Source organism: Triturus cristatus, chromosome 10, assembly GCF_964204655.1.
Source record: "Triturus cristatus chromosome 10, aTriCri1.1, whole genome shotgun sequence".
NCBI lineage: Eukaryota > Metazoa > Chordata > Amphibia > Caudata > Salamandridae > Triturus > Triturus cristatus.
Window position 1 is genome coordinate 1,159,951,625 of NC_140593.1, and position 14,556 is coordinate 1,159,966,180.

The 14,556-nt window shown below is 41.8% G+C and overlaps 1 protein-coding gene across 5 annotated transcripts in view; it reads left to right on the forward strand.

The window, feature by feature from the left end:
- Positions 1–14,556, forward strand: part of LOC146796821 (metalloproteinase inhibitor 4-like) — a 334,973-nt gene that overhangs the window by 263,291 nt on the left and 57,126 nt on the right. For all 5 annotated transcript variants that reach the window (XM_085629555.1, XM_085629552.1, XM_085629554.1 and 2 more), the window contains 2 exons: positions 11,774–11,946; positions 13,715–13,827. In XM_085629555.1, coding sequence (XP_085485681.1) covers positions 11,835–11,946; positions 13,715–13,827 — 225 coding nt within the window. In that variant the 5' untranslated portion in view covers positions 11,774–11,834. The remainder of the gene's footprint in view (positions 1–11,773; positions 11,947–13,714; positions 13,828–14,556) is intronic.

Sequence of the window (14,556 nt, forward strand, 5' to 3'; positions counted from 1 at the left end):
CAAGAAAGAAGGGAAAATTGATACAACAAAATAACCTATTGTAATTTATCGATCAACATACAAACAAACAGAAATCGATGGTGGAGACAACAAAAAATGCGGAAGAAGACACTGGAAATAACGCAGGTACCCGGGCGCGAGGCACGACCTTCTTCAAAGAATGAACAACAAATAATCTGCATGGAGGGGACACATAAAGAAGATGTGGATCTGGACCTGGGCCCAGCATTAAAAATAAAGGATCATCAGTCTGGAGGAAAAGAATTGCAGCAAATAAAGGAGAAAAGATATCATGACAGAAATGCGCAAAGTTTGAAAGAAATTAAAGATAAAAAAGAACGGATAGTAACAATTTATAAGGATTAACAAAATTTAACAGCACGTAACAAAAAGTAAAGCGCAGAGCTGAATCAGAGACTTGTACAAACAACAAATGAACACAGCAGAGAGATAAAGTAACAATGCATAAAAGGCAGTCGGGGAAGAACGTAGAGCACCACAAGACCGCAATTCAACATTGGACATAACAAAGACCCTATCAGTCAACTGTAATCTGGAGAGGCAAAAAACAAAAATGGAACCAATCGAAAATAAGTTGCTATTAATACCACACAATGTGTCACGAGGCCCAATCGACAACTTGAATGGAGGCACAATTTCAAAACTAACAAAGGAAAAAAGTGAACTCACTCACATTAAATATTCAGATTTGATATAGGTGGAATTTGTGCCTCACCCTCTCAGAAATACCACAGAGGCGACAATGACGAATTGGGCTTGATAGGAAATAATAGAGCAAATCAAGAATAATCATGGGATCTTTAGGGCATCGGGGATAGAGTTACAACCAATCAAACCCCCTGCTACCCAAGACCACTATTGTTCGAATTTGAAAGAGGATTTTCAATCCTAAAAGGAGCTGCAGGAGCAGGTACAAATTGGGACACTTACGAAAATTTAAGGATTACAAAGTATTCCAGCAATGAATAGGTGAAGGAGGTATATCGGGAGAATTATAACACAACAAGGGCATCAATCCTGGAAGGATCCTGGGCACATATCAGTAGAGCAACAACTCAGTCCTGACAACAGGATAATTATATCAATATCAGAACAAGATAGGCTGAACATCTGCTCATGGAACGTTCATGGGCTTGGAAATCTCCTACCGCATCAAGAAGCTATAGAATTTTTACAACAGTATGACATTATCCTGATGCAGAAAACGTGGTGCCAAGAGTCAATACAAATAACTGGATATATAGGCTAACATGTCTTGGCAGAGAAAACGTCAAAATTTGGACATCCCAAAGGCGGATTAGCACTCTTCTGTTCGACAAGATTCAGATGGCAAATAGATCAGTTAGAAATCAGGAAAAGTTGGGTGCAGGCACTAAGAATAGTAAGAGAGAACGATAGCGGGGAACAGCCAGCATTCATATTAATAAACGTCTACATCCATCCTAGAAAAGACCGAAAATAGAAGCATATGAAATTCCTGTACGAAATACTCAAAACTATTCGGAGACAATGCAAACAGGCAATTAATATAATCTCGGGCGCATTTAATATAAACTTGAGTAAAATCACTAAAATGAAGAATCTGTACCAAAAAGGGAACTCTTATAAAACCAAGTTGGAAAAGCTTGGATTAAGACTTCTTAACTGGAACTCAAAAGATGTCACACTAGCCGCTATCACATTTTCAAGTGGGAATAAGTGCTCCACAATAGATCACACTCTAGTAAATGAATCTGCAATGCAACAGGTATGTCACTTTCAAATAAGCGCCCGGAGGGAGAGTGATCATTTTCCAGAGATCATTGGAATAAAATACAAGTCAGAGCTGAATCAATAGTCTAATGACCTATTATCCACTCCCCTAACACATAATCTAAAAAGTCTGAAATGGAGGGGGTCAGGGATTGAAAACCTGTTGAGTGAAGCTGGTTCATTAGACCCAATAAAACGTAGAATAATTAAGGGGGAAAAGAACAAATAAAAGAAGAGGATCTACAAAAAGCATGGGAACAATTAAAAAACAAACTACTGGAAAAATTTACAACAAATAGTCAGATTTGCTGGACCAATTCTAAGAGAATCCTAAACGGGGGGACCAGAGAGCAAACATGGTACAGCAGGAAGCTGCGTAATGAAAAAATGCAAATTCTGCGAGAAAGCAGAATAATAATGAAACTGACAAAGCAAGCTACAAGAAGTGATAAAAATAGACTATGCGCACTGAGAACACAGTCAATGAAAAACTGTTGGTAGGCCAAAAAAAGATTCAGAGAGGAACTGTGGAAAAGACTGCTCTTGGCAAGCCGACAACAGAATAGCAAAACATTCTGGCAATTGATAAACGGCTTGTCTATAGGGCACACATGACATCAAAACTCAGGTATAATTGCAACCATGTGGGAAAAACACATGCATAAAATGTACACTGAAACAGCTTCAAAAGAACTGCTGAACCTCACGGAGGGAGACTGCAAAATGAACATCTGGCAGGTATCATCATGTCAGGCAATATTTATCGATGACATAAGGGACATAAAGAATAAAACAAACAGCTACAAGAATCTTTCATCGGCCGTGGATACAGAACAACTTGAAAAAAACATAATTAATCGAAAATTAGATGAGCAGCTGTGCCAAAAGTCTACCTAATGTTCTCTTCAAAGGAAATCCTCCTTATTGAGTAGTTTACACCATTATATAACGAGCTATATCTCCGTGCCGGATTCCTGGAAAGGCAGCTTTTTCCAGACCATATTTAAAAGTGGAAACCCGTCCGCACCAACAAGCTATAGACTTATAGTGTTAATTGACATGGAGGCGAAGCTTTATGCAACCAGTTTACATCAACATCTCAAAATATGGCTAGAAGACATTATTCTTTTACCCCGGCTACAACAGGGTTTAGGGCAGGCATTGGGGCTATAACAAACCTGACATTATCAGCAGAAAAGGCCAAAACAAGGAAAACACAGCTCTTCGCCTGCTTTGTAGACCTCAAGTCTGCCTTTGATCAAGTACCACAGGAGGGCTTGTGGAAATAAAATGGCCACATGTGGCGTACCAAAAAGCCTATTGAAGGTGATTAAAGCGTTATACACAGGAACCTGGGCCCCGGTCAAAATAGGAGACGGCAAGAGTGTAACAAATAAAGTATTTACAAAGAAAGGATTAAAACAGGGGTGCGTACTTGCTCCATGCCAACTCAACATATATCTAGCAGACTTGGCACAAGCTGTACAGAAAATCAACTCTCATCCACCTACATTGGGTCAAGAAGAGATAGTATATTTACAGTACGCAGAGGATATTGTCTTATTAAGCCAAACTCCAATTGGACTTCAGCGAAGTATAGATGCCTCAAAAACTTACATGGACATCCATGGGTTAGAATTAAATGTAGAGAAAAACAAAATGGTCTGTCTGGTAGGTCCCACAAAAATAATTATTTGTGGTTCTTGGAAGGAAAAAAGTCGAGGAAGTCAAGGAAGTCAAGTCTTATAAATAATTAGGATTCAACGTGGAGTATCAAATGAAAGACAAACAACATATAGAGGCTGTAGGACTTGGCCTTTTTGGCTAAAGTGCCCTAAACGATTTGCTTTCCCCCTAGACCGTTTTCCTGACATAGAGTTGCCAATTTAGATGCTTTGGGTACTTTGCCACTGATGATCAGTGTCAAAGTGCAAGTGTTCCCTGTGCAAAGTGTAATGGTAATTGGTTGGCCATGATTTGTATGTTTGCCTTACTAGTAAAGTCCCTAGTGATGTGCACTGTGTGTGCCAGGGCTAGTAATGCAAAGGCGCTCGGAGAAGGGAATTCAGGCCTGCACGCAGTTTGCTAAGTTAGCATGTTGTCCTGACAAGTGCAACCACTTGTCAGGCCTTACTTCCCATTTTGGGTACACAGTGGGCACCCCCGTGGCCGGTCCCGTGTAACCCCTGGGCAGGGTGCAGTGTAAGTAAAAGGCAAGACATATCCTGAGGTGTGTGTTATGTCCTGACAGTAAAAAACACTCCATTTCATTTTTTACTGGTGAAAGGCCATCCTGCCCATAGGACAGAAGGGGGGAGGCTGGGTATTGTGTTTGTTAGCCTAGTTTGACATAAGATTAACACGGACAAGTGAAGTTTAGTATGTATGAACTGACAGTGTCATAACACATCTTTCTATGAAAGTGGTTTTATCACTGTGTGTTCAGAAACCACTCTTTTAGAAAGTGGCTGAGTTTTGTGCTTTAAACATTTCTGTCTATCTCTGCTAAATGTGGATTGACTGTCTGGATCTGATAAGGGAGGGGTCGAGATGGCACCAGGCTGACCTGCATCAGGAGAGGGGGAGTAGTAGAAACCTCGGGAGGTGAAGAGGCCTGGGTTGCGGCTATAAAACAATTGACCCATCTCCTGCTGAGTGATTAAGGATCCAGACCCCCAGTATCAAAGGGAGAAAGGTGACACTGGGAGGGAGACACCCATAACTGATTTAGGCAGGGGTCAGGGACCCCTGAGCACAACGAATTCAAAGATATTTAGGGGTATAACTATAAGAGCTGAGACCCCTGAACGTTGGAATAGGAATAGATTGAGACTCAAAAGGCTTGGACCCATTTTGTGGTCAAGAGGAACCTCTGCTAAGGAAGGAACAACTGAAGAGACTGCTGGGAAGGACCGACCCTTGCTTCTTGATCTGGGGCTGGTCTGCAGTTTGCTGTTTAAACCAAAGAAGAGGCTGTTGGGACTGTGCTTCGTGCGCTGGTTCCCCCTGCTTGAAGAAGACTGTGCTGTGTGCTGTTTCTTGTTACCCCAAGGCCCCGAGGTGAGCTGGCTCCCTGTTTGGAAACACAGGAACATAAAAGTTCCTGTAGAAGTTTCAAGTGACGTGGTGGATGCGTGTTGTGGCAGATTGAGACACTCAGAAGGTTTGCCCTGTGATCTTGGACACGGAGGAGAAGTGAGACATGGACGCGCTGGGTGCATGTCGTGGTGCGCAGGAGGCGTTGGTGAAGAGTGTCTGGTCAACGTGTGCATAGAAGGTGAAGTGAGTCTCGGATGTGCAGGGTGCATGTCGTGGTGCACCGCAGGTGCTGGTGAGGAGCCCCTGGTCCGCGTGTGCATCGGAGGTGACTGGAGTCTCGGACGCGCTGGGTGCGTATCATGGTGCACAGAAGGTGTTGGTGAGGAGCGCCTGGTCAACGTGTGTATCGGATGTGGAGTGAGTCTGGGATGCGCAGGGTGCGTGTCGGGGTGCACCGGAGGCGCTGGTGAAGAGCATCTGGTCATGGAGTGCACCGGAGGAGAAGCGAGGCTCAGACACGGTGAGCGTGTCGTGGTGCAGCCGAAGGCGTTGGTGAAGAGCGCCTGGATATCGGGGCACCGGAGTTGGAGTAAGTCTCAGTGAAGCAGTGTGCATGCTTTGGTGCAACCTGGGACTGTGGAGGTGATCGGCTGATCATCATGTGACCCGGAAGAAAGTGAGTCTCTGCAGCGCGGTGTGTGTGTCTTGGTGCCAACTGAGACTGCAGGAAGGAGTGCCTGGTAAACGTGCACTCGGACTCGACATTAAGTCCCATCAGCTTTGTGTATGTGGCTTTGTGTCAGAGGAGACCCAGAGGGTGCTGTGGTGAACGTGCACCCGGAGTAACGTAATCTCAGAGGCATGGGGTACATGTGCCCTGCGGGATGTATGTCGTTACAACGCACACTTTTACAACGCATGCACTTACAACGCATTTTTTACAACGCAACATCCACTACAACGCATTCCATTACATCGCATGACACTACAACGCATTTTTAAAAACTACCTTTACAACGCATTCCAACACATCGCATACTACCTTTACAACGCATACCATTACAACGCATAATATTAAATTGCATTTAAGGTAAGTATTGGATAGTATAGGGGTAAAAATTACTATTCTTACTCCAGGGGGTGCAACAGTAGGGTAAGTGTTGGATAGTATAGGGGTAAAAATTAATATTCTTACTCCAAGGGGTGCAACAGTAGGGTAAGTGTTGGATAGTATAGGGGTAAAAATTACTATTCTAACTCCAGGAGGTGCAACAGTGGGGTAAGTGTTGGATAGTATAGGGGTAAAAATTACTATTCTAACTCCAGGGGGTGCAACAGTAGGGTAAGTGTTGGATAGTATGGGGGTAAAAATTACTATTCTAACTCCAGGGGGTGCAACAGTAGGGTAAGTGTTGGATAGTATGGGGTAAAAATTACTATTCTAACTCCAGGGGGTGCAATATTAGGGTAAGTGTTGGATAGTGTAGGGGTAAAAATTACTATTCTAACTCCAGGGGGTGCAACAGTAGGGTAAGTGTTGGATAGTATAGGGGTAAAAATTACTATTCTAACTCCAGGGGGTGCAACAGTAGGGTAAGTGTTGGATAGTATAGGGGTAAAAATTACTATTCTAACTCCAGGGGGTGCAACAGTAGGGTAAGTGTTGGATAGTGTAGGGGTAAAAATTACTATTCTAACTCCAGGGGGTGCAACAGTAGGGTAAGTGTTGGATAGTGTAGGGGTTTTAATGTAATATTATGCGTTGTAATGGTATGCGTTGTAAAGGTAGTATGCGATGTAATGGAATGCGTTGTAAAGGTAGTTTTTAAAAATGCGTTGTAGTGTCATGCGATGTTTTGGAATGCGTTGTAGTGGATGTTGCGTTGTAAAAAATGCGTTGTAAGTGTAGTGCGTTGTAATAGTTGCGTTGTAAAGGTTGTTCCCCGCCCTGCGGCCATCTGAGACCTTCCTAACAGTTGCGGCCCAGACTGTCAGCCCCGGAGGAGCTGAGCTGCCAGGCCGAGCCGCTGAAGCCCATTGAGGAAGTTCCACAAGGAAGGCCCAGTTTGCTGAAGGAGAGGAGAGTGGGGTCGCGCGAGGTAACGTGGATCACTGCCTGGGTGGGGTGCGGGCTCGGAGGGACACTCTCTCGGCCTCTCAGTCCTTCTGGCGACGTGAGCCTTTGCTTCGGCTCTGATTGGGGCCCGTACTGACCAAAGGAGTGGCAGTACTGGGGCCAGAGTGATGTCATTGTTAATATGGGTGGGGGACTGTCGTAATACGTTGCCAATATTGCTGCTAACGAACTGCCGGACTGTCTTAGGATGCCTGACATTATTTCTGCATAACGAAGTACATGATTGTAGTGCTACGCATTGCATTATTTCTCCCTTGCAAAGTACAGGATTGTAGCGGCCCGCATTGCATTATTTCTTCATTGCAAAGTACCTGATTGTAGCTACGCATTGCATTATTCCTTAATTGCAAAGTACATCATTGTAGCGGTGCGCATTGCATTATTTCTTCATTGCACAGTACGTGATTGAGGTGTGATGCATTGTATTATTCCTTCATTGCGCAGTACATGATTGTAGCGGTACGCATTGCATTATTTCTCCCAATGCAAGGTACCGGGTGTATCATTACGCACTGTATTATTTTTCCTTTGCCCAGCACAGGATTGTATTGTTACGCAGCGCACTATTGTTTGTCCATTGCAATATGTGTGATTCTAGCATTGCGACCAGCATAGCATTTTGAAAGCAGTGGTTGGGATTTGAACCTACCAGCCAGCCGGAATGAATATTACCCTTTATTATATGTTGGCTTTTGTGCCGTGTGGTCTGATCGTATATCTTTTTATATAAAGTTTATACTCTTTTTATCAAAATCGCGTGGAGTCCATTTGTGGTGTCACCAGTGGGTTGCTGTGGGTGTGGTTGCACATACTGTACACTCTTACCTTGGATATAGGCCTGGTTGCTCGTGCCAAGCTACTAAGGGGGTGAGCAGGGCTATCTCAAACGGTGTCCTTACTTGGCCTAACGGTGAGTGGGGAGTCCCAGGTCTCGCATTTGGTGACAGTGGTGCGGGACTGGGACTTCGCCTTCCAACAGAGGCGATGCAGACAAAAGCGAAATCTTTCAACTACGGCTTCAAAATTCTAAGAATGAAACTATGCTGTCCCTCATTCAGACATCTGTTAACTTTGATGAGTGCCAACAGTGACCTATGGAATGAAAACGGTGAAAGGACGTGATGAAGGAATTTTAAATAAAATCCAAACAAGAGTTTACAAATCCGTGTTTGGTTTAACGAAATCAGCATCCCCAGCACATGTGCGCCTAGAGCTTGTATTGTTGAATCAAAAATATCAATGCAAAGGAGCCTTTATAGAACTATGTTGGAGACTTCGCTCGTCTGAAAGAGGGACAATCAACTACATGTGCTGGCAGGAAATAGAGGAGCAAATAAAGAAAAAGAAAAAAAGATTCCTGGGGGCTACATTTAAAACAGGCTATAGAGGAGCTGGGATTACAAGAAGTCTGGAGTGCAAGTATTGTGAAACCGGCCTTTTAAGAGGCAATAAAAGCAACACATAAGCACCTATCATATTTAACAGATAAGACCAACCTGGCACTCAGAAGACACGCCTGGACAGTGATTAATTCCTACAAAAAATTACAGCCCCAGAAATGCCTTGCAGCACACTTTTCATTAAAAATAAAACATCAGTTCATGCAGTACTTTTTTGGAAAATGGGAGACAAAAGATCTAAGGCCATCCTGGAAGGAACAGACGTCGAATAAGGAATGCCGCCTATGTAAATACAAGGAAGAAAGTATGGCTCAAATTTTTTGAGTTTGCCCGAGGTATCTGAAAGGAAGGAAATAAAAGCTGAAAGGAAGCCTTAGAGAGCTAGAAATCCATACATGCAGGTAAGCGGTTACATTTTGGCTTGGCAGCACGTTCATACCACTTATACGTTGGGGAATAAAATTTGCAATATTAAACATGAATGCAATAAAACAATCAATATAAGTCACCTGTACTTTAAGAAATGAATCACTAATGGTAAGCATTACAGTAAAGCAATAAATTGGCACAAAGCATCAGCACCTTAACTCATGGTCCATGTAACGTACAAGAGAAGAACAAAAACTTACCGCGACAATATAACTGAAGATCCACTTAAACCAAGTATTGGAATGGGCTCCCCAAAAAAAAATAAAGCCAGTGCACCAAAAAACCCCAGGGAAACAAGAAGGTATAAAAATGAACTGAAACATATTTCAATATAATAACACCTCACATTTTAACGGATGACTCCAGCTAGTTTTTTTTAATCATATTTTAATATGGAATTGTAAGATTTTATCGTTTTAGGACAATATTAGGCAATAGTCAATCGAATAAAGCTCTTGCACTTTAAAATAAGGGGACTATATTAAGAACAAAGGAAAACGTACTTGGAAGACCTTTACAAATGCCAAAGATCAAAAAAAGTATTTACCACCTTTTTTATTTTTTTTAAAGACTTGACAAGTATTCAAGACCAGATTAATAATGTAAATTAAGGAATGTACTTTTGTGTAATGATTTTTTATTGATTATATACCTAAATAAATACAATACAGAACAGGTGTCTAACAAGAACTACAGAAACAACCTTTAAAAGCAGTCTTCCTCAGTTCACTGAATAGCTGGACTGGTGTTACAATATTGGGTACAAGAGGTTGTATGGGAGTACAGACCTCAGCAACTATATTTGAGAATACATTACATAGTCCCAGCATTCCACTCAAATCTTGAAATAGCAGAAACAACAAAGCATGACCACATGACATCATAGAAAGTGATCACCTGACCTTTGATCCAATGATGCAGCAGTTTATTTTTTTTAAGCAACATTTATTAGTCATTTGAGGCTGAATCATGGTAAAACAATAAAAATAACTGTAACAGGAGCAATCAAACTACTATTAACTTGACCAAAACCTGAATGCAAGCTTGTATTTAACACACCACTTAGTTTGATTGGCTCAACTTACAATGGATGCTAAACAGTTCTCAGGGGTTGAAAGAGGCAATATGGAGGTAGCAATGGTTGTGTAGAAAACATCCAAGAATATGTCACTTTCACAAGATATTGTTGTATTCATCTCTTGAACTGGGTCTGCTGACATCAGTGCTACCAAGATGTAAGTTTCGAGACATGACTTACCATGTAAATTTTGGCAAGCCTGGCAAATGCACTATGTGAGAGCACCTTAATGATGAATTATATTTCCGAGCAGGCCATGAACTCCAACATAGTTTGGGGATGCAGTAGTCTTCTTGCTTTTTTGGTTATAACTTTCCTCGTGGCCCATGGTGTCTTGGCTGGTCAATCTTGATATTGTGCTGCTGCGGCCAGAACCATGCAGTGCAAATCTGGGTTTTCCTTTGTACAGAAATGTTGGTTCTCATTGGAAGGACAATGGGAATATTAAGAAGTAGTCAAGTTGTGTTGTGAAAACAAGCTTTGTACAATTTAAACATTTAACTTGTCGGATTATTGTTTATTACTTAAAGTTAATTGTGATGAAACAGGAAGCATTCCTAAGTCATGAATGTATGCACAAGTGGCACGAAAGGCTAGTATAAACTGTACCTAATCTTAAACGGTGAATGCTTATTGAAGAAACTTGAGTTTCAAGATTCCCATTTTCCACTTCAAATTACAAAAATATATCTATAGAAACACCTACTACATCTTGCAGACCGCATTGCCCTGGAGAGTTGACACATCAATGTGCTGGAGTTCAGTGCCTCTTTTGTCTCTCCTACCTAAACCTTTCCCTTAATCTACCAATAGCACTCATTTGATTGTGTAGGTTGTACAATGTGGACATACTGTGTGGCTATATACCAATAGCATCAAACACATGATCTGCATTCTTCACTGATGTAAATTCGAATCAAGCTGAAAGTTAGGAATCCACAGAAGATGGCACTATGATTTGTTAAAAGTTTGTATATTAGGAAGGAGCTTCTTTTTTCCCTGTCAATCAATTTTCCATCCTTTTTCTGTTGCATTCTCAGCCCAAAAGGATGAAACCCCTTATCTCATACTTGGCTAAATAAACTCAAAAGGATTAGTAGGCAAGAGGAAAACATCCCCCACACTCTATCTCCAGGGTCACTGGGGAGTGAGAAAAGAAGATGCTCCGTCCAATATGCCAGTGTGTGGTGCAATACTGCCATTTAGGCCCACTTACTTCTGAGAGTTCTTTCACCGCCGATATGCCCTCCCATTGTTCCATATACTTTTTTGATGGTCAGGGGTGCTGATTTGTGGAGGCCCAATCTGTCGGGTTACAGAACAGAAAGCAGTTAGTGGGCTGCTGCAATCAGCAGGATATATAAAGTTAAGTTGCCATTATTTCATTTGATATTAAGCAGCTTGGTGCAGGTATAGATATGGTAAGTGGGATAAATTGAAATGAGAAAATGCTGGCACGGCTCCTGTGTGATTGGTAAGACCAGAAGACCTGCATTTCAGGTGGAAGACATGAGTGTGGATGTGTATGCAGAGAAATAGAGAAATTCAGCTAAGTCAAAAATGTAATACAGTATGTTTTGGTATTAGAGCATGAGGGATTTGTTGAGGAGTTTGGAGAATTGTTGAGTATCAAATGCACATGTTTTTGAGTATGTTAAGTGGAGTGCTTAACAAGATGAAGGCATAGAAGAGGTGAGTTGTGTCTTTCCTTGATGAGGAATTTCTTTGATGAGGAATTAACATTTTCTCTACTTACAAACATGTCCTTGGTAACTTGGAGCGTGGTTTAATGAGTGTGTGAGTGTAATGTCTGTTAGAATTGCATGACCAATCTCTAAGCAATTCCCTTTCCTCACAAAGGCAGAATCAAGACATTGCCACCATCCTTTAAAATGTATTGTTTCTGTTTCTTTATAGAGTCTTCTACAGAATTAGTACTTTTCCAGACCCGAACTACAGAGAGACCATAAGTAGCAAGATGTGGGTGTTGCTTGCAGCAGCGCTACTCTTCCTCCTGGCCCCTTCTGCCACAGATGCCTGCAGTTGTTATTTGATACACTTGCAGGCAGACTTCTGTCATTCAAGCGTCGGTGAGTTTCTCAAAAGTGTATGTTGATTTCATGTTCATCTTCATATTTCACTGACCAGGACTTGACTCAGCAAGAACAGCAGCCAGATGTATGGAGTCATGAGCCACTCACACCCTGTCTATCCCTAGACCAGTTGATAGTAAGTTCTTGTGGCCCATTTCCTCTGGAGTTTGCTTCACAAAGGATATTTTAGAAAACAGTGATTCGGAAACGGCCCAAGAGGGTCCAAGGTAAGTAGTCTCCTTAAATGGGACAAGGTACCACAGTCGTGATTGATAATTAATATCTCAGGGAGAGATACGTAATCTGCACAGGGACATATGAATCATATTAATGTATGTTATTTATTTTATAAGGAATATTCAAAAACAGGTGCTCACATAAGTACGTGACAAAGAGCGTGAGGTGAAAAAGTGAGGGTGACTTTAAAACATAAACATCACATTGACAACATCTATGAGAACTCCTCAATAATTTACTACAGAGTGTAAGGAGTTCTTGTTGTAGGGGGGCCAACGGCGTTTTGACCTCAGTTACTCGAGATCATCTTCAGGAGATAGAAATAGTGAGCAAGCTGAATAGAAGGCTGGGTAGAGCCGGACAGTTTCCAAAAAATGAAGTAAAAACGCAGCAGGAGGCTACAGCTGAATCCAAGTACTCAGCTTAGAGAGAGCTCGTATGAAGGGGCTGAATGAATCAATTAAGGGGGATCCATGCAAGCTAGGTCCGCTTGGTATGGCGATCTTTAAATAGCGCACCATGTAGCAGCTGGTCGGGGCTGAGGACGCTGAGTTCGGAATTCATATAACGTGCCTACGGGGAAGGTGCTGCGTGTCCAGTTATTTCGAGAAGCGCTGAGCCGCTAGTCTTAATGAAACAACAGGGCCGGTATTTGCTATATCGGGACTTCAGTGAATGAGCCTGAAGGCGATGGGCTGCGTGTCTTACTAATTGAAGCGAACCGCTAGGCCGGTTAGTTTGCTCGATCAGGGCTGCATGAATGTGCCTGATGACGGAGAGCGGAGCTGCGTGTCCTGCTTCTTCTGAACCACTTCCAACTGTTCGTGCCAATTACCTGTTTTTTTAATATTCCTTATAAAATAAATAACATACATTAATTTGATTCATATGTCCGTATGCAGATTACTTATCACTTCCTGGGATATTAATTATAAATCACGACTGTGGTACCTTGTCCCCTTTACGCAGACTACTTACCATGGACCCTCTTGAGCTGTTTTCGAACCACTGTTTTCTAAAATATTTATCTAACCCAGGTTCACATATCGGGGTCCCCTTGTTTCTTTACTACATGCTTCACAGAGAAGGCGCCATCAATGGCAAAGGTGTGTATTCCTTGGAGTCTTCTGTGAGTACCAGCTAAGCTCACAGGGCTAGGAAACTAAACTAGGCTGCCGGTATACAAAGCAGCATCCCTGTCTTCAGCTGTTGTTGTGTCAAGCACTGACATAGACAGGACACAACACAACTAAACCTTTGACATTTCAAGAGCATAGAAATAATGCTTTTCCATGGCCTATTTTAGTCACAAGAGCATGTTTCCATTTTAAAGCCTTTGTCTCTCATGCTTAACTGCTAAAGGGTAACTCATTGCCTGAAACAGTTACTGAGGGGATCTGATATAGATGATATAACATCAGACCTTGCTTCATTTCCTAGTATTGATTTGCACATTCATTTTAGTGAGGTCTTCAATGAATTGCCTGTCATTGCCATTTGCTGCTGACTTTCTCTGTTCCTTTGACAGCAATAAAAGGGAAGTTTCAAAACTGCACCAAACCTCCACCAGTAGATCACTCCAGAGGTGGGATCCCGAACCACCAGGACCTGCTAATACGTTGTAAAGTTGATATCTTGGAGGTAATGAATTTTGGCAATAAAATTTGCCATCAGACATTGGAAGGAGGTAAAGTTAGGGAAGAAAGTGAACGCCATAAATTTGTGCTACCGGAATATTCCTATAAATTATAGTATTGTTTATTTATTGGAACGTGGACCAGTAGAGTGCTGCACTCAGTATTGCATCACAATGAGGAACTTTGAGACTCTCGGCACTGCATCCCCAGCTATATTTTAGGTTAAGGAAGTAACCAAAACTGCAGTGATTGGCTATTCCAGCTAGCAAGACAGGGTAGAGAGTGCCCTGATGACTATCCTACACTAATGGGCCAACCCTATCGGGTGTACCCCCATTTCAGAAACTCCATTTCTGGGATCTACCATGACTGAGACTTACCATTACTGAGGCCTATCACTCAAACCAGGAGGTGCAATTCGCGTACCAGGGAGGGGATTTTTTTTTAACAATAAATGGTTAAAATAAATGGAATAAATAGATAAATAAATTACTTTGCAATATTATTTAATGCAAGTGCTTATTTTGATATGATTTGATCACAAATATGAAACATTTTATGGCATATCAAAAATTGTATTTTTTTAAAAATCATAAATTATGTTTTTTCAAATTATTCGGAAAGGAGTGTCACAGAAAACCTAAATGTTTATGTACCACTGCCCATTGCAGTAAAGCTATGGTCTCAGTAATAGTAATTCTCAGTCTTGAGGTATATCCCAACTAAAGAATAC